The sequence below is a fragment of the Scyliorhinus canicula genome, chromosome 3 (genome assembly GCF_902713615.1).
Source record: "Scyliorhinus canicula chromosome 3, sScyCan1.1, whole genome shotgun sequence".
In the NCBI taxonomy this organism is placed as follows: Eukaryota; Metazoa; Chordata; class Chondrichthyes; order Carcharhiniformes; family Scyliorhinidae; genus Scyliorhinus; species Scyliorhinus canicula.
The window spans coordinates 179,679,657-179,703,839 of NC_052148.1; the positions used below are offsets into that span (position 1 = coordinate 179,679,657).

The 24,183-nt window shown below is 43.2% G+C and overlaps 1 protein-coding gene across 4 annotated transcripts in view; it reads left to right on the forward strand.

Moving 5' to 3' along the window:
• The window catches only part of prdm5 (PR domain containing 5), a 432,322-nt gene that overhangs the window by 365,686 nt on the left and 42,453 nt on the right, over positions 1–24,183 (forward strand). For all 4 annotated transcript variants that reach the window (XM_038791835.1, XM_038791837.1, XM_038791838.1 and 1 more), the window contains one exon: positions 3,293–3,378. In XM_038791835.1, the coding sequence (XP_038647763.1) occupies positions 3,293–3,378 (86 nt within the window). The remainder of the gene's footprint in view (positions 1–3,292; positions 3,379–24,183) is intronic.

Genomic DNA, 24,183 nt, shown 5'->3' on the forward strand with positions numbered 1-24,183 from the left:
GGTACTGCCGTGCCAATCGGGCCCCCAGATGCCCCAAACAGGCATCTGGCGCCCGTTTCACGATGGCAGCGAGCAGGTGTGTTTGCTGCCGTGTTGAAACGGGCGTGAAGGCCCGGCCGCTCGGCCCATCGGACTCGGAGAATCGCCGCTCGCTGTAAAAAACGGCGAGCAGCGATTCATGGCGTGGGTCAGACGTGGCGGGGGGGTGGAGAATAGCGGGAGGGCGTGAAAAATGTCGGGAGGCCCTCCTGCTATTCTCCCACCTGGCGTGGGGGGGGCGGAGAATCGCGCCCTTCATCTCAAGAACTGAACACATCAAACAATAATCAGAACACAGGTCCACTAATCACATTTTTCTTTGACTAATTCTATCTATCCTTTGCTCTGGCCCTCCCTCTCTCTTTCCCTCCATCTCTCTCTTGACTTCTGTGATTTTCATGTCATTCCCAAGTCCTTCACTATATGCATTTTTTAACTACTTGGCTTTCTTATCAAAGGTAGAGAACAAAGTAAGATTTGAGCAGATGACTTTCAGTCATGCTGCTTATTTTATTTGATATATTACTTTGAAGCAACCATGTCTTTATTGTATATACAAAATGGAATTTGGTATGATAGCTTATCTCCCTGCAGTGTACATAAACAAAATTTGTGTGATAACAGACATATGAATAAATGTTTTATCGTATGCCATTAACTTCAGTTACCTTGCTCCTTATTGTTTTAGGTGTGGTAAAAGCAGGGATAACTAGAGACTCTTAAAAGATTGAACTATAAAGGTGCTTGACATTAGTAACACCCAATTTACATTTATTTAGGGCTTGTTGAAGCCAGAAATAATAATGGATATATTTGAAATGATCATTTATCTTTTAAAAAAAGCTATTCCATTATCACAGGTAATTGTACAGGTACAGACATGCAATGAAAATATGTTAGAAATGTGGGACTCTAGATTTGTGGATGTACATTGACGCATTTTCTGTACATGATGTGGAGATGTCGGCATTGGACTGGGGTGAGCACAGTAAGAAGTATTACAACACCAGGTTAAAGTGGACTTTAACCTGGTGTTGTAAGACTTCTTACCATTTTCTGTATGGCCATGGTTTAGCAGCTGTGCTAGCCGTGGATGCAAATGGCCACCAAATCTCGCGATCGGCCACAAATGATGCAGATGGGGCGCCCTCTAAAGATGGCTACCCAATCTCTGTGGAACTCCCTCGCCACCTCTATCAAACCCCATCCTACCAGAATGACAGCACAAACCACACACCCACATTTTCTGTGCATAAAGTGCAGAGAATCTGAAGATAATATGTGGCTGTGTTTCTGGAGAGATTCGCACCGATTTTCAGTCTGAACCTGAAATCTTTGGAAAATTCCGCCATAGGTGTCTGTTCTTTTGCTATGTTCTAATGTTCTCATCACTGTTTGTAGGTTCACATGGGTCACCATTTCAGGGTCGAACAGTATTAAAATACGAAAGCTAAATATTTCCCAACTGTTCAAATTTGATATTTCAAATTTCTGATTAAATGCAGCTGGCATTTGGATGAGTAAATTGATTTTCACAATATTTCACTCGATTATCAGAACCATACATTGAATATTATAAAGAGTATTCTGTTCCAGAATATTTTGAGTCTTTTTAAAAGTGATGGAAAAACATTTGAAACCATCTAAACCATCTGAAATTATAGTTTGGAGCCATTTTATTTCTTTACTGATATAAATCGTTTCAGAAACTGACTGGGTACTCAGTCATAGAATCATAGAATTTACAGTGCAGAAGGAGGCCACTGGGCCCATCGAATCGACACCGGACCCTGAAAAAACATCCTGCTTAGCCCATACCCCCACCCTATCCCCGTAACCCAGCAAGCCCACCTAACTTTTGGACACTACAGGGCAATTTAGTATGACCAATCCACCTAACCCACACATCTTTGGACTGTGGGAGGGCCCGGAGGAAACCCATGCAGACACGGGGAGAACGTGCAGACACCGCACAGGGAATGACCCAAGACGGGAATCAAAACCAGGTACCTGGCGCCGTGAAGCAATTGTGCTAGCCACTGTGCTACCGTGCCACCCCAGTGTTTAACTGTAGCATAATCTGCGATGAGCGCAACAGAAGTGAACACAGAATAAGAACAAACCACTCAAGTTCATTGTCAGGAATGAACATAAAAGATACACAATTTATGTTTGCAGACTGATTGCTATTACTTGCAAAGAAATATTTGTATATCAGGCATTCAGTTAAATAGCATTGGTGAGACAATAAGGGCCGGAATTCTCTGGTCATTGGGATCACTTTTCCCACTGGCAGCGCAGCCCGACCAGCTCAATCCCTGGTGACATGGGATGGTTTCAATGGGAAATCCCATTGACAAGCAGCGGGAGGATAGACTCCAGCTGCCAGCAAACCCCATCTGGCCAAGAAACACGTGGCTGGGGGAACTGGAGAATCCCACCCAAGAAGCCTTAGAGGAAAGAAAATGAGGATTCAGGGAAGCTTTATTTTATTTATTCTTAATTATTTTTGTTTTCCCAATTCAGGGGCAATTTAGCATGGTGAATCCACCTACCCTGCACATCTTGGGTTGTGGGGGTGAGACCCACGCAGACACGGGGAGAATGTGCAAACTCCACACACACAGTGACCTGAGTCCAGGATCAAACCTGGGTCCTCGGCGCCGTGAGGCAGCAGTGCTAACCACTGCACCACCGTGCCACCCCCAGGGAAGCTTTATTAATTTTGCTATTTATTGTATGTTATGTACATTGGGTGTATTCTACTTTTGAAGTTTAGTGACTTTTAAACTTTGCTTTTGAAAATATTAAAATGGGATGTTAACTTATATCAAAGTAAAAAATTTTACTTTGATATCTAACCATAATTTGGGAGTTCATTTTGACTGGCAATTAATATTAAATATATGACAACAGAAATGGTCTGTACATTGATTAGGTCACAGTTGCCACATATGCTTTTAGAAATAAAAGATCTATGTGTGGCCGTGTACCTTGTTAGCAAAGATCAAACAGTTCAGAGTGGAACTTTGATCCAGCCTTCAAGTGACTGAGGGAAACCTTTCTTTATGCACAGTTTATCCAAAGCTCTGATCTCCCTGTTTGATCCAAAAGAAAGTGAAAACTAGAGGAGAAAGTGTTCATCTGGCCATGCTGTGCTCCCTTGATGTGCCATGAAGCAGCAGCTCCCTCCTTTTCTGTCATTCTGTGCTCTGTTCTCTGCTTTACTGATGGTTATCTGTCTTGTTTGCAGGTGAGCGCCCCTACCAGTGTCCCTACTGTGACAAAGCTTTCAGCAAGAATGATGGATTGAAGATGCATATTAGAACACACACACGGGTAAGAGGAGATCATGTTTCTTCCTTCTGAATAGTGAAAACAATTGCTGCAATTAAAATTACAGGTAAAATTAATAATTTTGAACTAAAACGGCACTGTTAATTTTCCGAGTTTTTGACGTGAACTATCCTGATTTTCTCTCTCTCTCTCACTGCTAGTTATTCATATATATAATTTAACTGTTAGTACTGCTTCCCAGCCAGGGTAACTTCTCCATTTTGAAGACATGCTCATTACACTGTGCCACCAAATGACTTGATGCCATGCAGTAAACGGTTGCAGCAAGGAAATGGGAATTAATACACGAGTGGTGCAATTTTAAGAATATATGCTTCACTGGAACACAGAGCAAACAATATTTACAAAGTTGAGAGCTAATAATATAGCAAAATTTGGCTACAACCTACGAGCGTGTTTCATAACAAACTGACTATTAATATGTATGACAGAGCATTCATTGTGTAGATTCTCCAGTTGGGATACAAAAGTTCAAAACATTATGATAAAATGTGGTGTGTAAGATTGTAGATAAATATTACTGTGATTCCACTGCTGCTGTTCTGGCCTTGTTGGCCAATCTCCTGACATAACACTCTACAGATAATTAGCATGTGCAGACCTTACTGCCTCCTTTCACCTGCCAGGATTCCCGAGGCCTGGGAGATTCAGTCAACATGAGGTTAGAAATAGAAATTTTGTTAACATGAAGGTGCACATTATAATACTTAAATGACTAACCGCATCCTCTGAGTGGATTAATCCCCTACCCCTCATCCTGCATCTTAAAACCGGAAGCAGGTGTGTATATTTCAGGGAAAGATATGCACGCAGAGGAACCCAATTCAGTATTGAGATGGCCTGCACCCAGTCTGTGCAGACTTTGCACCCACTGGTGAATTTGCTGGGTCTTGATTCTCGATGATCTGACTATACATGAGGCATTTAATGTTACCTGCAAGAGAATTTTTTTTCTGTATTTGCATTATTAATTGATTAATTGTAGTTGTGCGAATAAGATCTCCCAACCTCTTTCCCCCGTCTACTTCATCTGTCCAGGCTAGGCATTGCCTGTAAGCAGCCAGGTAACTCACTCCAATTCCCACAATAATTTTTCAGGATGCAAGGGAAAGCATCTCAGTGATATTTTCCCCTACAAGTGTAGGTATTGAATATCTATTAAACAGATCCTCACTGGAGAGTGGCTGAGGCCACAAATCTGTGGCGTGGAGGCTCCAACCTGTTGTGCTGCATGTCCCCATTGATTAAGAAAGCAATTTATTTTCTACAGCGAATAACAGCAAAACCTAGAATTAACTTGTGAGGACTTGGCAACTCCCTTGATGCCAGTGACCAAATGATTTGTATGTGGAAATTTATCAGAGTTCTTGACCCCAAAGACACAGTTCAGCAATTACCCCAAGTTTGGTTTTTAAGACACAGACTTTCTCATTCTTCACAACCCCACCCGCCAAGAGAAAAGGACATTTACGGAGGAAGGTATCTAATTACAGTGCTGCTAGAAACTCTTTATAGATAAAATGCATTTGATTTCTATGGGTTGTGTATTACGTGTCTGCTGGCCGGTTAGCCGTCTCTACTGGGTGCCCAGGGTCCGGCAGAAGTGTACAAATACATGAAAATGTGGCAGAGCCAGCCTGATATGGGTTGGTCAATATTTCCTCCCTCCTTTAAGAACATGCTGTTTTCAGTTTTAAATGTAACTCGTACTGATGCAGAAAAGATACATTCAATGAAACAGAAAATACAGTGGAGTTCTCAATCAGGATGCTCACAAAAACTCGTGTTTCCTGTTTTGCTTAAAACTATGGGCTTTATTTATGCTGTTTTAAAGTGGGTGTAAAATTAAGAAACCTTGGTGTGAGAGCAGCACCATTGTGATGAACTGGAATATGTTTAAACAGAAGACCAATAGACAAGCGTGAAAGAGCAAAGAAATTCAGGCAGACCGTAAATGTGTGCACACGTGCGCTTGAGTTTCCTCAATCATTTGCGTCCTGATTGTATGCTTCTGTGGGTGCAGATATGACATTCCACCCTGTTCCAATACAATGTTGCAGATTTATGGATTACAAGCTTAAGAGAGTGTTAAATCAAATGTAAACACAGTGCGATTGATTTTGTAGTTGACTGACCTTTCTTGTTTGTCTTTGTGCAAGCAGACGGGTAGAATTTCCACAGGTTTTTGGGAAGTCCTGTTGCTGGGATATAAAAAGATAATCTTCTAGTTAAAATGTGGGGTATTTGCCAAACCCCACGGGAGGAGGCAGTTTGAAGTCTTGAGAAGCAACAAAGTCAACCAATATGTTGATATTGTTGAAACAAAGAAAGGGATTGTATATTTAAACAGTTAAATTAGGGAAGATTAACTTGGTTCTTAAATTTCAAGCTTTTACTCGTTTGTTCAACCCTGGAATTAAATAGTAGGTTGCCTACTGTAACCATCTAATTATTTGATGGCCCAGAACTTCTATTCCCCTGGGAATCATACGGTGGATGTGTCCCAGAAGAGGACCCCCCCAGAGGTCCCCTGGCAGATGCACCCCAGAAGATGTTACTAATGATGGGTGTGTCCAGAACCAGGGGCCACAGCCTAAGGATTCAGGGTAAACCATTTCAGACAAAGATAAGGAGACATTTCTTCACACAAAGAGTGGTGAGCCTGTGGAGTTCATTACCACAGGAAGTAGTTGATGCTAAAACATTGAATATATTCAAGAGACAGCTAGATATAGCACTTGGGGAGAATGGGATCAAAGGCTATGGGGAGAAAGAAGGATTAGGCTATTGAGTTGGATGATCAGCCATAATCGTGATGAATGGCGGAGCAGGCTCGATGGGCCAAAAGCCTCCTCCTGCTCCTATCTTCTATGTACCTATGTATGTATGAAACATGCAGCCCCGATCTGGGTACGTAAAAAGGAACAGAATAGCAAGCTAACTGTGATTACCACTCCACAGAAATGTTTTGGCCCATAATATTCAATGTGCTTGTTCATCCATTGTGAAATGAATTTGTTTATATTTCAAACTTAAAACAAACACTTATGTGATGTATTATAACTTTTGAAGATCAAAGTGAGATCTTAAGCCAATAATAAAATCTAGTGTTGGAAAATAATTACCAGACAGGGTTTGTTATTCATTTTCCAGATACGTTATTTACAAGATAAGGATGACGGTATGGGGAGCATGAACTTAAAAAAAAATCAACAGCCAAAATAATTTAGGCTTAGACCGTGTTAAAAAGTTGTAACATTTGCATTGATAAATGGTTGCCGTGCAGAAGGAAAGAGATGTATTGGTGGATAGGGGTGAGAGAGGATTGTTTATCACATGACGGCCTCTTTCCTTGTGTCCTGTCCAAATATGCAGGACAAGTGCTGGAAGAGGTTTCTCAGAAATAGGTGCAGACTTCAAGTCTGAGATGGATTCTACTTTATAAGAGTGAAGAACTTTAAGTGTAAAAGGTGATTTGGTACAAAAGAGCGTTTTGGGACAAGCTTTAGCAAAAGAGGAATCGTGAAAGTGCATTTCGTGGTTAGAGAAAGCAAGAATGCACATAGATGAAGAGTGAAGCTGCAAAAGAATAATGATAGTGAGGGGGAAATGGCATGGGAGTTAAGAATGCACAAATAACCGGCTCCTGTTCGTTCTGATGTGGGAAATGGGTAAGGTTTTTGCTGCCTGCTTATTATAATAGTAGCAGGAAGCCTAGCTTGAAACTCGCTGTTACGGGGTTGCAAGGCTTCAGCAGCAGGCCAAAGTAGAATGAGAACTTAAATCTCACCTGCATCTCTCAAGGTATGGTGCTTGGTGCTGCTGTAGCAAGTGCTGGAAGTAGCTGGAAGAGAGGGGTGAATTTCATGGAGTCAATGGGGGTCTCAGCTGCCAGTTGGTGTGGGAAGGCCACCTAATACAAGCCAATCAGATGATTAACAAGCTATCGGTGGGAGTCTTACTTGGGATCAGGACCCCTGGGGTAGAAAGTCCCACCGGCTTAGAGCTGCTGGCCAATCAGAAGCTGGTAGCTCTTTTGCTCAGCAGCACCATCGGGGAGGCAGTGGCTGCTGAGTGAAATGCACCTGGGTCTGGACAGAGGTTTGTGATGGTGGTCAAGGTTGCAGAGGAGGGAGTATAAGGGGTTTGCAGCAAGGACTCGGAAGCGAGCAATCGTCGAGGGGAGCAGAAATGACCCAATCCCCAGGCCAGGGCTGAGAAGGGCTGTGCAGGCCATAGCCAGACAGTCAAGCCAACAGCGAGGCAAGATTGTCAAGTTGAGTTGCGGGGCGCCACCAAGGCCCGGGCGAATTGGGGATAAAAGCCACAAGGGAGAATGGTAGTGCACCAGCCGGCTGGTCGGGACATGGAAGCAAGCCATCGTTGAGGGGAGTAGGATTGACTCAACCCTCAGGCCAGGGTTGGGAAGGCCATAGCTAGGGAGAAGCAGCAAGGCAAGGCGTGGTTCGTGCGCTGTCAGGTGAATTGGCAAAAAAAGCCACAAGGGCGGTGGTGAGTGAGCCAGCTAGCTGGTCGGGACTTGGGGCAGCCATCGTCGAGCAGTGAGGGGAGCAGGGACGACTTCACCCCCAGGGCTCAGGACAAAAACGCCAGCTCTTTCAGAAAAGTCATATTCATTAAAATCAAGAAAGATCAGTTAATATGAAGCGATGCCACCAATGTGCCTGTCAAAAATGCAGAAAATTGAAGGCGAAGCATGTAGCTCGGCAAAAAGACAGTTTGTCATTTTACCTCAATAGTGCGCAAACTGCACATCTATCCTCATCCACCAAAAATATGGGTAAATTATTTGATGACTTAGACTAGACGATATCCAGAGATACCACACTCTCTGAAAAAGTTGAACAAGAAGTGGAATCTGAACTGTCAGTGGAACTGCAAGATATTTCTTCTACTCAAGTAAGTGAAAAAACCCACGTTGCCTTATGGCGAAAATCTGTTTCACTGGATATGATAGAATATTTGTACTAAATAAACCAGAAAACATAGATAATACTGAAAATTTGAGAAAGGTTTGGGGTTGGAGGCCGAAATCAGGGTAGAAATCTTAATAAGTACCATTTTCTGAGGGTGAATGAAAATAGGATGACAGAAATTAGAATTGTGTTCATTTTTTCAGGAACCTCAAAGGAAGTCTACTGATATGTTTGCAAATTATTCCCTGGCGACAGTAAATCGAAAGATGTATTTGTTGATGGGTACTGGACAAACTTTGGAAGAGATATTGCTGATTGTGAAATTTTGAAAACTCATATTAAGGCTATGTGTGCAGTTGATCAAAGATGTAAATTATCTGGAAAAATTGATTCTGCGTAATCGGCTCAGTTTGAATAGGAATGTTCTAATTGGAGGAAAATGCTGAAATGTGATGTTGCCACAAGCAACTGCTGACTTCCATGCGACTACCTCTCACAGGACATGATGCAGCACGGTAACATTGTGGATAGCACAATTGCTTCACAGCACCAGGGTCCCAGGTTTGATTCTGGCTTGGGTCACTATCTGTGCAGAGTCTGCACATCCTCCCCGTGTGTGCGTGGGTTTCCTCCGGGTGCTCCGGTTTCCTCCCACAGTCCAAAGATGTGCAGGTTAGGTGGATTGGCCATGATAAATTGCCCTTAGTGTTGGGTGGGGTTATGGGGATAGGGTGGAGGTGTTGACCTTGGGTAGGGTGCTCTTTCCAAGAGCCGGTGCAGACTCGATCGGCTCCTTCTGCACTGTAAATTCTATGATAATCTATGATGAGTCATCAGTGTCAAATCGAAGATGTAATTTTTTGGCCTGACTTGAATACCTCAGTGAGTTTGACAAGCTTCTCAAAGAGCATTTAAAACATTATCAATGAAGACCAACTTTTTAATGCACAGAACCCACGATGACTTCATCACTATAATAGCAAAGCAGCTTAGAAACAAATTCACTAATGGAATCAAAGATGGCAAATCTTATTCCATAATAGTTGATTCAACACCAGATGTGAATTATGCGGACAAATTACCAGAAAGAGATATGACCAGCGATAGTAAAGTTGTAGAGCGATTTATTTGTTTTGTCCAGCTGCAATCCCACACTTCTGAGTGTCTGGAGACAACTGTTTTGGAAGTCATTGCAAATTTAGGTTTGGACATCAATATTTGCCATGGGCAGAGATTTGATCATGCCACAAATATGGCAGGAAAACTTTCAGATCTACAAACGAGACTGAATAAAGCAAACCCCTGTGCATTATTCATCCCATGTTCCAGCCACTCGTTTAATTTAATCTGCACCTGAATGAAATGAAAATCGCTTATTGTCACGAGTAGGCTTCAATGAAGTTACTGTGAAAAGCCCCTAGTCGCCACATTCCGGCGCCTGTCCGGGGAGGCTGGTACGGGAATCGAACCGTGCTGCTGGCCTGCTTGGTAAGCCAGCGATTTAGCTGAGTGAGCTAAACCAGCCCCTAAGTCACCTAAGTAGAATGAGAACTTAAATCTCACCTGCATCTCTCAAGGTATGCTGCTTGGTGCTGCTGTAGCAAGTGCTGGAAGTAGCTGGAAGAGAGGGGTGAATTTCATGGAGTCAATGGGGGTCTCAGCTGCCAGTTGGTGTGGGAAGGCCACCTAATACAAGCCAATCAGATGATTCACCCACCTGAATCCTGTGAGGAAGCTGTGCATTTTTTTGACTTTGTTCAAAATGTGTTTGCCTTTTTTTCTGTTTCCACTCATCGGTGGGATATATTGCAGCCATGCTTGGAGAAGGCAAATGGAAAACATTTGATGGTCAAAATAATTTGTGATACCAGATGGTCCACTCGTGCAGTTGCTGTTTTGGCTTTGAAATGAACTTTACTGGCATAAAGAAAACTTTATTAGGCAAGCTGCATCAAATTCAGAGCATTTAGACATTACTGTCAATGTAATGTAAATACAAGAAATCCAGCCCAAAGACCTAAATGCAATAAAAGAACAAATTTAATTACCTTGTTCAAGAGGTCAATCTCAATGAATGCCATATACTTTGAAATTATACACTAGTATAACCACACTGTTCTATTCACCACACACCCTTCACTCACCGAACAAAATTCTAATAGTCGGGTTCACCTAATCCTCACACACTTAGCACTGCTACAAGCCTCACACCCACATCTTACATCTTGCACGCACGTCCAGCTACTCATCCATGACAACCACATTGCCTGAAGCAATTGCACTCACTGACCCACATAGAATCCTTAGAATCTCTACAGTGCAGAAGAAGGTCATTCAGCCCATTGGGTCTGCACTGACCCTTCAAAAGAGCACTCTACCTCGGCCCACACCCCCTTGCAGGGCAGTTTGGCATACAACCTGGAATGAGAAGGTTGTCTTATATGGGCCGACTGGGCTTGTTTCCACTGGGGTTTCGAAGAGTATGGGGCAACTTGATTGAAGTCTATAAATGGTCATTACAAGTTGGACGTGGGAAGGATGTTTCCTCCTGTGGATGAGTCCAGAACCACGAAGCACTGTTTTAAAATTAGTGGCCACTGTTTTAAGTCAGAGATGAGGAATTATTTTTCTCTTCGATGGTTGTGCGACTTTGGAGCACACTGCCTCAGATGGCAGTGGAGGTGGGGGGGTCAGTGAATATTTTAAAACAAGATTGATTCTTGTTAGGCAAGGGAATCCGAGGTTATCGGATGGTAGATGGGAATGTGAAACTCAAAACACTGACAAATCAGCCATGATCTTATTAAATGGCGGAGCAGGCTTGAGGGTCTGAATGGCGGACGCCCCCCCAGCACCTTAGTGCTGCACCATGAAGTGCAAGCTCAGACTCAGCTTAATTTGTTGCCAAGCAGGCTCAGACTGCTGCCACCTGGGTGACAGATACCAATGCTGAAAGGTTTTTGCAGGGCCTCAAAGTAGTCCAGCAGCCTGCCCTTGAACGGGATTGTTGAGGCATTCCAGGGAGTGGAATCGACTCCTCATTCACGATGACAGCATTTGTGCTCCCTACTTGCACTTGGCAAGTACCCTTGTTGTTGCCTCAGCCAGCCAGCCAGCTAGCCCAGACTCGAGGATGTTTTAATAAGAATCCGGCGAGTCCACTCCAAGTAGAAATAAGAAGTAGAATTTACAAACTATGTATATATACCACCAACGAAAGGGAAAATGCTGGAAAATCTCAGCAAGTCTGGCAGCATCTGTAGGGAGAGAAAAGAGCTAGCATTTTGAGTCCGATGACTCTTTGTCAAAGCTTTGTCAAAGAGTCATCGGACTCGAAACGTTAGCTCCTTTCTCTCCCTACAGATGCTGCCAGACTTGCTGAGATTTTCCAGCATTTGCCCTTTCGTTTCAGGTTCCAGCATCCGCAGTAATTTCCTTTTATATATACCACCAGTCATATTACAGCCACTGGTGTAATACAGGCTGTGTGGTTGGTAGCTGCCCCATTAAAGATTGCACATTCAGTGGGTAAATTCTTAGGTATCCCGACATGAAAATTGAGTACGGCGCCAACAAATGTAAGACATCAATTCACATTTTTAATATAACTTTCCACCTGAAAATGTTGAGCAATAGAGCTCTCGTTTTCAGAAGCTTTCAAAACTGTTGGTTGGAGCAACAGCAAGAACGGTACAGGAACAAACACATCCCCATATTTTGTAGTCTCGTTCCCAGCTGGCCGAGGCCTTGATAATTACCTGAACTCACTTGAAAACATCCTCACAAACCCCTGTAATCTTCCATATTTTGAGAAAGATCCTGGATGCTTACAGGATTACTGTTAAATTCTCACAACAAAATTAATTGTAAATTAAAATTCATTGAGGCCAAATTTTTTTAAAAATGTGTGGACAAGTTTAACAACTATTTAACCAAAATGTATATTCGTAAATCATGGGTCATATGTTAGTTTTTTCAACAATAGGGAGATGGTGTGAATAAATCGACGAGACATCAGATGCATTTCAAAAATACTATTGCAGTAGTGACAATCATCAAATTCTACAGCCCTCGAGTGAAACTCTAGAACTTGGCCCTGAATTACCGTGGGGACTTTCCTAATCATCTCCTGTAACATATTTTCTTATAAAAGTTGCATGTAGAATAGTATTTTCTATGTGGCCTTCCATTCTAAACTCACTTTAACCCTAGTTACATTTTTACTGGCTCTCGTATGGCAAGGCCCATCGGTAATAACTTTGCAACGACTGCAGATTGCCACTTGTGCAGGGTTTCCCCCATCTCCCACTATAATTTAATTTACTCTAAAGATGCAGCGAAAGCATCAGTTTACAACTTTTCCGTGGGATTTCTGTCCATCTTCCACTTTATTGAGGTTGTGGTGACGGATTAAGGAGCCACTGTGGGAATTCACTTAATTTCATAAATATAGTTTGTGTAAGGACACTCCTTGCTCCCTCTCCCACTAGATTGATGATGTGACACATTGGCACAAAATCGTGCAAGTCCATTGTGGTAGCGTGGCCCCTTTAAGGGGGGGTGATCTCCACGGACCATGTGACCTACTCTGGGCCAGCCGTGCAGGAACATGTGAGCCCCGGCCATCAGGGAATATGCATGGGGCCCTGGGAACAGGGCCCCAGATGATGTGGACCAGGGAGCTGAAGTGTTAAGACCTGTTGTCTCGTGCTCTGTGCTTGTTACTTAACTGCCTTTACCTTTCACCAATTAACCCCTTTGTAAACTACTGGAAGCCTCCAGTGTACATCTCGAGCTACCACATTGGCGATGAGGTAAAAGTTTTGTTAGCAGCCGATTGTTGTTGTGAATTGAGGGGGAAGGAAGAAACAGTTGAGAAAGTAGAGAAACTCCAGCAAGAGTTTGAATTATTTAGACTGAGCGGAGATGCTTATAATTGGGAAGCTAGACCCATTTGACTAAGGGGTTGAGGATTGGAGTCAGTACACTAAACAGCTCTTTGTTTTACCACACCGAGTTCACAGTTGAGGAAAAGCAGAAGGTGATACTTCTGACCGTCTGCAGAGCCCAAGCGTATAATTTGATTAGGAACCTGACATCCCCGGAAGCACCGACTCGAAGACCTTTGACCAGATAGTGAAGTGGGTCAAAGAACATTTCAGGCCCTCGCCCACAAACGTTATATGTTTATCTCTGCAGTGGGGGGCCAATAAGCATCTGTGTCAGCCTCCAGAGCCAGGCTTCGCTAGCTTGCTGAGAGTTTGGGACCGTGCTTAGTGACATGGTGCACAATTGGCTGGTTTATGGGATCCAGAACCTTATTATCCAGAAGAAACCTCTGGCAGAGACCACAATTACTTTGGAAAAAGCGATCGAAACAGCTCAGGCGACTAGCGTTCCAAAAAAGGTGCCACTGAACTTCAAAGCGTGGCTGAAGGGGAGATTATCCTGGTATGGGGCAGTATGGCCGTGAAGTCTGTGGCAGGATCAACAGCCATAGTGCAAAACCAGACATTGTCCGAGAGACAGGACCAGAACACAAAGAGCGGCAAGAAGTCAGGGCGTCAACTAGAATCCGAGATGGACTGCTATTGTTGCGAAGGGGACCATCCCCAGGAGACCTGCCATGGTCAGGAGTTTCTATGCTTCTGATGCAACTGAAGGGGACACATTCAAGCACTTTGCCGAGTGAGGCAAAGTGCACCAATACAAAACGGCAACAGTCCATAGTGCCACTGGACATAGTGGACCAGAGCTCTGAAGAAGAATATGCAATGTATCAGTTGAATGCAGTCCAATTGAATAAGATGGCTCCGATTGAAATTATCTTACGGGTAAATCCTTATCCTTAAAATGGAAGTTGACACTGGGGCTTCAAGGACTGTAGTGGGTGAGAAGACGTTCCAATGCCTTCATGCAGGTATGCAGTCTTTGAGCTTGAAGAATATCACAGCCAAGCTTTCAACATCTCCCGAGAAAATTTTGAAGATCCTCAGAGCAGCCAATACCCCAGAGGCACACAGAGGGCAAGAGGCCAATCTGCCTTTGGTTGTTGTGGAATGACATCGACCCAATCTGATGAGAAGAGACTGGTTACAGAACATTAGGCTCAACTGGCTGGAAATCTTCAAAATATCTAACGGCATCCTCCAAGATGTGTTAAGGAGGTATGAATTGGGCCAAATTAAGAATGTAAAAGCACTTTAATCCAGATCCTACGTCCAAATTCTTCCGTCAGACCAGTGCCATACACATTGCATCAGAAAGGTGAAGCAGATCTAAAAAGATTAGAAGAGCTGTGTATAATGAAGCCGGTCCAGTTTTCAGAGGGGCACGATCCTATCTTTCATAGTATCATAGAATCCCTACAGTGCAGAAGGAGACCATTCGGCCCATTGTGGCTGCACTGGCCCTTGGAGCAAGCACACTTAAGACCACGTCTCCACCCTATCCCCGTAATCCAGTAACCTTACCTAACCTTTTGGATACTGAGGGGCAATTTAACATGGCCAATCCACCCAACCTGCACAACTTTGGACTGTGGGAGGAAACCGGAGCACCCGGAGGAAACCCAAGCAGACACTGGGGGAAAGTGCAAACTACACATAGTCACCCAAGGCAGAAATTGAACCCGGGTCGCTGGAGTTGTGAGACAGCAGTGCTAACCACTGTGCCTCTGTGACGACCCACCTTTAAAACTGATCGTTTAAGAAGGATTTGGTGGGACCATAAGCTGACAATAAATCAGGCGACCCTATTCTTTCAAAGGTTAGGTGATTGATATAGTCTGGCTGGTGTTCCGAGGAGTCCAAACAGCTGAGGCCCTACTTCACTCATCAGGACGAGTTGACATGTGAAGCTGGCGTGATTCTGTGGTGATCATGAGTGGTCGTCCCGCCTCAGGCCAGGGGGGCTCCTTCAAGAATTACATGGCACCCACCCAGGGCAGACTAAGATGAAGATGCTGGTATGGAGTTATGGCTGGTGGCCAGGCATAGATAAAGCCATTGGAGAACTAGTATAACAGTGCCACCTTTGCCAATTGCAGCAATCTTTGCCGCCTTCCGCTACCCATGAATCTTGGGAATGGCCAGGTTGCCAATGGACCAAGGATTACTGAAATGTGGTTACAGGGAGACCAGGTCTGGGAATTGAATACCCAAGGATACGCAGTGTTTCGGAAAGATAGGCTAAAAGGAAAAGTAGTTGATGTAGCCCTGCTGGTGAGGAAAGGGATCAGTGCTGCAATAAGAAATAACATATGTACTGGAGATCAAGATGTGGAATCAGTCTGGATGGAAATAAGAAATACCAAAGGGAAGAAGTCCTTGGGAGGAGTAAGCTAAAGGTCGGCAAATAATAGTTCTAGTGGGGCACAGTATAAACCAGGAAATACTGGGGGCTTGCAAGAAAGATGCGGCAATAATAATGGGTGATTTTAATATGCACTTAGATTGGAGGAATCAAATTAGCAAGGGTAGCCTGGAGGCAAGAGTTCATTGAATGCATTCGAGATTGTTTCCTGAACAGTATATTGGGGAACTAACCAGGGAGGAGCCTACTCTCGATTTGGTATTGTGTAATGAGGAGGGATTAATTAATGATCTCATAGTTAAAGATCTACAAGAGAGTAGTGACCATAGTATGGTAGAATTCAAGATTCAGTTTGGGGGCAAGAAAATGGAGTCCCACACTAGTGTTCTGGAATTAAACAAAGGAAATTACATCGGCTTGAGGACAGATTTGGCCCATACAGACTGGACAGGAAGGCTAAAAGGTAGGACAGCTGATGAGCAGTGGCAGTTGTTTAAGGAGATACTCAATTCCTCACAACTAAAATATTTCCCAGTGAGGAAGAAAGATGGTAAGTGGGGTACAAAGACCCCCATGACTAAACTAAGAGGTCAAGGATATTATAAAGTCAAAAACTAAGGTATATCATATTGCAAAGGCCAGTGGCAGGCTGGAAGTTTGGGAAACTTTCAAACATAAACAAAGGGACGCTAAAAAAGTAATACAAAGAGCTAAGGTAAATTACGAAAAAAAATTGAGCGCAAAATACCAAAAATTATAGCAAAAGCTTCTACAGGTATATAAAAGGGAAAAGGGTCACCAGGGTGAATGTTGGGAGAAGAAACCAGAGAGTCAATAGCGGGGAACACAGAAATGGCAGAGATGCTAAATCAATACTTTGCCTCCGTTTTCACAGTGGAGGATACTGGTACCATTCTTATAGGAATGGGTAATTCAGAGGTAATAGAAAGGGTGAAACCGTACTCAAACTATTGGGATTGAGAGTAGACAAGTCCCCAATGCCTGATGGCCTACATCCTAGGGTAATACAGGAAGTGCCAGCAGGGATAGTGGATTCAATAGTTCTAATATTCCAAAATTCCCTGGACACGGGAAAGGTTACAGTGGATTGGAAAAATGCTAACGTAATGCCTTTATTCAAGATGGAGTGAGGCAGAATTTGGGAAATTTCAGACCAGTTAGTTTAACATCTGTTGTTCGAAAATTGTTGAATATGAACTGCAAATCATGTTTGATTAATTTGCTAGTTTTCTGTTGAAGATATGACAAGCAAAGTGGATAATGGGGATCCTCTAGATTTAGTATAACTGGATTTCAGGAAGGCATTTGATGAGGTGCAACACAGAAGGTTAATTCACAAAGTGAGATCACATGGGATTAGGGGTAATTTATTAGCTTGGATAGCAGACTGGCTGACAGATAGATGACAGAGAGTCGGGATAAATGGATCTCATTCTGGATGGTAGGATGTAAATAGTGGGGTGCCACAGAGTTCTGTCCTAGGCCCAGCTATTTTCAATCTATATTAATGACTTGGATACAGGATAGAAGGATCTGTAGTCAAATTTGCAGATGACACAAAAATAGGTGGGACAGTAAGTTGCAATGAGGAAATAAGAACCTTACAAATGGATATAGATAGGTTAGGAGAGTAGGCTAAAATGTGGCACATGGAGTTTAACATGGATAAGTGTGAGGTCACGGATTTTGGTCGAAAAAATGGGAAGGCAACTTACTATCTAAATGGGGAGACTTTGGTGCTCCAATGCAGATGGATCTGGGAGTCCTCCTACATGAGTCACTGAAAACGAGCATGAACGTGCAGCAGATAATAAGGAAAACAAATGGAATATTGGCATTTATAGCTAAAGGAATTGAGTATAAAGGTAAGGAAGTGTTGTTGCAATTAAACAAGGCATTGATAAGACTGCACCTGGAGTATTGTGTGCAGTTTTGGTTCCCTATTTTGAGGAAAGATATAGTGGCATTGGAGGCTGTTCAGAGGCTGCGTATTTAGCCCCCTACTATATCCCCTCTACACACACAACTGTGTGGCAAAATTTGGCTCCAACTCCATCTACAGGTTTGCTGATGATACAACCGTAGTGGGCCGGATCTCGAACAATGATGAGTAAGAATGCAGGAGGGAGATAGAGAACCTAGTGGAGTGGTGTAATGACAACAATCTCTCCCTCAATGTCAACAAAACTAAAGAGCTGGTCATTGACTTCAGGAAGCAAAGCATCGTACACACCGCTGGCTGCATCAACAGGGCTGAGATGGAGATGGTTAACAGCTTCAAATTCCTAGGGGTGCACGTCATCACGAATCTGTCCCTGTCCATCCACGCGACGCTACGACCAAGAAAGCACAACAACGCCTATACTTTCTCAGGAAACTAAGGAAATTCGGCATGTCCACATTGACTCTTACCAACTTTTACAAATGCACCATTGAAAGCATCCTATCTGGCTGCTTCACAGCTTGGCATGGCAATTGCTCGGCTCAAGACCGTAAGAAACTACAGAGAGTAGTGAACACAGTCCAGTCCATCAAGCGAACGCACCTCTCATCCATTGACCCTGTCTACACCTCCTGCTGCACTGGGAAAGCGGGCAGCATAATAAACGACCCCTCCCACCCAGCTTATTCACTCTTCCAACTTCTCGGGCAAGAAATGAAATGAATGAAACGAAAATCGCTTATTGTCACAAGTAGGCTTCAAAATGAAGTTACTGTGAAAAGCCCTTAGTGCCACATTCCGGCGCCTTTTCGGGGAGGCTGGTACAGGAATTGAACCTGTGCTTCTTGCCTGTCTTGGTTTGCTTTAAAAGCCAGCTATTTAGCCCTGTGCTAAACCAGCCCCAGATACAAAAGTCTGAGAACACTCACTAACAGACTCAAAAACAGCTTCTTCCCTGCTGTTACCAGACTCCTGAATGACCTTCTTATAGATTGGTCTGATCTCTTCACTCATCTTCTCTACTGAGTAATACTACTTCACCCGATGCCTGTGTCTTATGTATTTACATTTTTGCATATGTTTGCCCTATGTTTTTTATCAAGTATGGAATGATTTGTCTGAACTGTACTCAGGTCAATACTATTCACTGTTTCTCATGAGAATAAATATAATTATAATCAAATCCAATTCTGTGAGCTGAATGCAATTCTTCCTTTGCCTGTAGATACTCTGCGCAGGACAGTGCCTTCTCCCACCTTAGACTTGCTGCTGTAGTTACCTGTCTTAGTCTGGTATTTGTGAATCAGCAGGTCCCTCGCTTGCCTGCACCCATCCCTGGAAATCTACCTTCTTCTGTCTCCTTTTCCACATTTCTTCCTCGCTGGAGGAGCTTCCAATTCATAGCGCACAATCCTCTTGGGGACAATGATCTCTGGTTCCTCTGCTGGAGTTCCCACTCTCTCCTTATTTGCTTTGTCTGCCTATAAAAACTGAAGAAATAAATTCTGTTAACAGTCAAATGTTGACACCTTCATCAGTAGACTCTGCTGCTCCACACAGATCTTTTCATTCTTCCTTGTGCTGACTTCTCATTACCCAATGTAAATCACTCCAAACATTTTTCCCATATGACCACCAACAAATGGAGTGGGCAATGTTAAATTGCAGTCAGTTTCCTGTTTAACAACTCAGTACCTGATAATTACATTTTTCAAAATGGCGTGTTGGCTTCCAATTTGTCAGTGACTCCCCTTAAATATTCTTTCATCACTTTGGCAACCTGCAAGTCTCGACTTAACAGCTCCATGCTGTGGCATAGCTGTGCTGTACTGTTCTATGTTCTAATACAGGTAGTGGAAACTGTGGATGCAAAAACTCTTCTCACATTCCCAGAAAGATGCACACTTAGCCTCAGTTTAACCTTGATGTGAAGATGCCGGTGTTGGACTAGGGTGGGCACAGTAAGAAGTCTTACAACACCAGGTTAAAGTCCAACAAGGTTGGATTATAAGGAGAGGTTGAGTAGACTGGGACTGTACTCGTTGGAATTTAGAAGGATGAGGGGGGATCTTATAGAAACATTTAAAATTATGAAGGGAATAGATAGGATAGATGCGGGCAGGTTGTTTCCACTGGCGGGTGACAGCAGAAGTAGGGGACATAGCCTCAAAATAAGGGGAAGTAGATTTAGGACTGAGTTTAGGAGGAACTTCTTCACCCAAAAGTAAAGATAGATAGTTTTTTGAAGAATAAAGGGATTAAGGGTTATGGTGTTCGGGCCGGAAAGTGGAGCTGAGTCCACAAAAGATCAGCCATGATCTAATTGAATGGCGGAGCAGGCTCGAGGGGCCAGATGGCCTACTCCTGCTCCTAGTTCTTATGTTCTTATGTTTCAAATCACTAGCTTTTGGAGCGCAGCTGAGGAAGGAGCTGCACTCCAAAAGCTAGTGATTTGAAACAAACCTGTTAGGCTTTAACTCCGTTTAACCTGACCAACCATCTTTCCCTTAGAAACCTTAATAGTCATCAACGAGTGGAGACTTTACATTTTTTTAGCCACGGTTTGATTCCTTTTTTTTAATAAATTTTAAATACCCAGTTCTTTTTTCTAATTAAGGGGCAATTTAGCATGGCCCATCCACTTACTGTGCACATCTTTTGGTTCTGTGGGTGAGACCCACGCAGACACAGGGAGAATGTGCAAACTCCACACGTACAGAGATCAAGGACTGGGATCAAACCCGGGTCGTTGGCGCCATGAGACAGCAGTGCTAGCCAATGCACCACTGTGCTGCCCAAGGTTTGATTCCTGTAGGGACAATAAGAACAATATCCTCGTGCAGCATGGAAACCAACCCCATTGGCTCAAATCAGGATTAGATGCCTGCACTGTGTGGGAAACAGTCATTCATTGTGCCAATGAATGGGCTGGTTTAGCTCAGTGGGCTAGACAGCTGGTTTGTAATGCAGAAGAAGGCCAGCAGCGCGCGTTCAATTCCCGTACCAGCTTACCCGAACAGGCGCCGGAATATGGCGACTAGGGGCTTTTCACAGTGGCTTCATACTTGTGACAATAAACGATTATTATTATTATTATTATTAATGGATAGAGGGCCGGTTCACCATCCAATTGAATATGGCAGGTGGACTTTTGAAGATGGGAGGCCAATCGGAAGTCTTTCAGATTGAAAGCAGCATCAGGATGGGGTGTGAAGATAAGTGAGAATGAGGTTGTTTCAAAATGGATATACTCGCTCCAACCTTTTAAAATTTTAAATAAAAAATAGCTTTTTGCAGCCAGTTACCACTTTGGGGGGGGGGGGAGTCAGGCAATTAAACTGGCTGTGATAAAAACAGAAACTGCTGGGTAAACTCAGCAGGTCTGGCAACATCAGTGGAGAAAAACAGAGTTAAGGTGTTGAGTCTGTATGACTCTTCTTCAGAAATGTCTGTTTCTCTCTCCACTGAAGCTGCGAGACCTGCTGAGTTTTTCCAGCACTTTGTTTTCATTTCAGCTCTCCAGCATTAGCAATATATTGCTTTTATTACACAATTCAATCTTTGCTGCACCTGTTGGAATGTCAGTGCATTATCATCAATATGAAGAGATGCAGAATATAAATTCTTTGTATTTGAAATGTCACTGGTCGTACTTTTACCTCATTTTGGTTGCCATTGCACTAGCACGAGGGAAAGCTCTAGGATATGCTGAAACAGGACGGCATGGTGGCACAGTGGTTAGCACCACCCAGGACCCGGGTTCGATTCCAGCCTTAGATGACTGCCTGTGTGGGGTTTGCGCATTCTCCCCGTGTCTACGTGGGTTTCCTCCGGGTTCTCTGGTTTCCTCTCTGTCCAAAGATGTGCAGGTTGGCGGATTGGCCATGATCAATACGCAGGATTACAGATCTAGGACGGGGTGTGTGCCTAGGTAGAGTGCTCTTTCGGAGGGTTGGTGCAGACCCGATGCTCTGAATGGCCTCCTTCTGCACTGTTCAAAAAATTCTATCCACTGAAGACAATTCGCCGTTTCCAAAACTTGAATCAGAAGAGAATACATTTGTATGGCAATACTTTTTATCAGAGAAGGGAGACTAGTACCAGGAACCAGTAGTGTGTGGTTTGTGAAAGAAATAATTAAAACAAAACGTAATTACATTCTACTGGCATTTCGTTTTAAATCTTTTAAAACTGTGCACATGCTGCTATGAAATCTGACCCCCATTTAATTTGCCAGCTGTGTTCTGTGTGGAGTGGTCACTTTTCTCAGCAAGGGTTGTTATGTTCATGTTGTAGGCATTTCTGAAAGCAACACTGGAGCATCGCTACCATTTATGAGCTCCCACTTCCTGCAAGGCTCAGAATATGAACTGTTAAAACAAAAACACGATACATGATAGTAGCCCGTGTGTCAATGATTGCTGGCAAATTACGGTGCTTTTCTGAAGACAAAAGATGACTTTTTGACCTTCGAATTAATGTATCCTGATTTCTGTGTTTTTTTAAAGAGAAAAGTAACTATTGCTACAGGAGAGAGGGAAAAAATCAGGCATTGTATTTAGACGACACATGGTCTGAGTCTTCTGTTGGCACAGCTGGAGGGTTTAACAAGCCTGGTTGTGACCCAGAAGAAGGGGATTACCTACCTGCCACACTAATCAGGGCCATTACATGACACCTACAGGGGGCTGCTAGTCCAAACAAATGTTCCTTTTGGCCTCTGCAAGACTTTATTTTCTTTTAACTGCTGATCTTTTTAATCTCAGTAAGCTTAATTTTTTGCCACACTGTGAAGGTTAGTTTTTGTACCACGAGATGCATCCTTTGATAAAATGTGTCCGCCTGGAACTGTTCCAGTACTGACGAGGATAACTGTACTATTGTGGGGGGAAAAAATAGGATGAGAATTTGGGCTGCTACAAATTAAATTTGTGCCCAAAAGGGGGCTTTGTGTGAAAGTAATGTCACACTAGCACTCGGCTACCAAAGAAACAAAGGACACAACAAACTATAATAATAAACATATTGTCATGGTGCCGGTATTTCATTGGTATTGGCAACCAGACAAATAAAAAAGTCAAACAATAACCATCAAATCTCTCTTCTCTTCCACTGGGAGGTAGAACATAGAACAGTACAGCACAGAACAGGACCTTCGGCCCTCGATGTTGTGCCGAGCATTGATCACCCTACTCAAACCCACGTATCCACCCTATACCCATAACCCAACAACCCAACCCAACAAAAGTATTTTAGTCCACTTTACATTATAACTTAGAGGGGACAATGTCCCAGAAAAAAAGATGGCTCTTTTTATATTGTGATTTTGTTTTTAATGCTCTCTGTACCTTTTATTGTTCATATTTTTTTTAACCCTGTTGACACATGTGTACATGAAAATAAAATGAGGCAGAATTTCCACTCTTAATTTAGCTGTACCTGCTTGAAGTATCTCATTTTGATAATGGGAAGCACCAGGATTGAACTTATCGATGAAGGACTTTGCAGTTCATGTTGTTCAAGGATATGTTCAAAGAACAAGCACTTACTCAAAATTGTTGAGAGAAGCCATTTGCCGTAAGCACAAGTGTCTTCCTTTAGGAGAAAATAGATAGAGATAAAATTAAAGAGGAAGCTCAAGGAGGAAAGCATATGTGATGGCATTATCATGCAGTAGATTAATGTACATTTGCAAAGCCAGTGGGTTAATTAATGGGCTGTTACGTGACTCAGCGTGTGCTAATCCATTGTGTAATACTGTATTTTGGCTGAACAACTAAGTTTCCAACATTAAATAGAGAGAAATAAATAACGGGCACGTCACACTTCCAGGGAACAAGATGCCCCAAGAGAGTTTTTCTCTGTCCCCAGCAGTATTGGCCAAGATCTGAGCATAGGCTACCTCCCAGTGGAAGAGAAGAGAGATTTGATGGTTATTGTTTGACTTTTTTTATTTGTCTGGTTGCCAATACCAATGAAATACCGGCACCATGACAATATGTTTATTATGATAATTTTCCCAAATGGTTCTTATCAGAGGTTAGTGCTTTTGCAGCCAATGACAAGTTGATCCTAGCCTTCCCTGAATAAAGTAGATTTCTATCTAGCATTTAGAACTGCAGTAGACACTTCTGAAATTAATGGTAAATTGCTTCATGAAATGATCCTCCAGTATTGATTCAGAGTACTTCTGTTGGCGTTTTTCCAGCAGCCATTTGGACCCAGAAAGAGCTGTCAGCTCCCGCCTCTTCCTAGGAATTTGTGTTTCTCGTCTTCTAGTTTCTGGCCTTCTAGTTCGCGATAAACTGAATTTTTCTTCAATTAGACATTCCCATTGTCTCTGGTCCCCAACACAAAATGAATACCATCAATTTTGCATGAACAGTGTGACTTTCTGCATTCTGACAACCACCCAGCAAACCTACCCGTCCTCCCACTCTCACAAACCCAGAGAATCCCCACTCCAAACATCTATGTCTCCCTCTCATCCTTTGAGGTGCTCCTTGCAGCCCTCTACTTTGACCAAGCATTTGTTTAGCCCTTCTAATACCATCCGTGTTATCTCTGCATCCA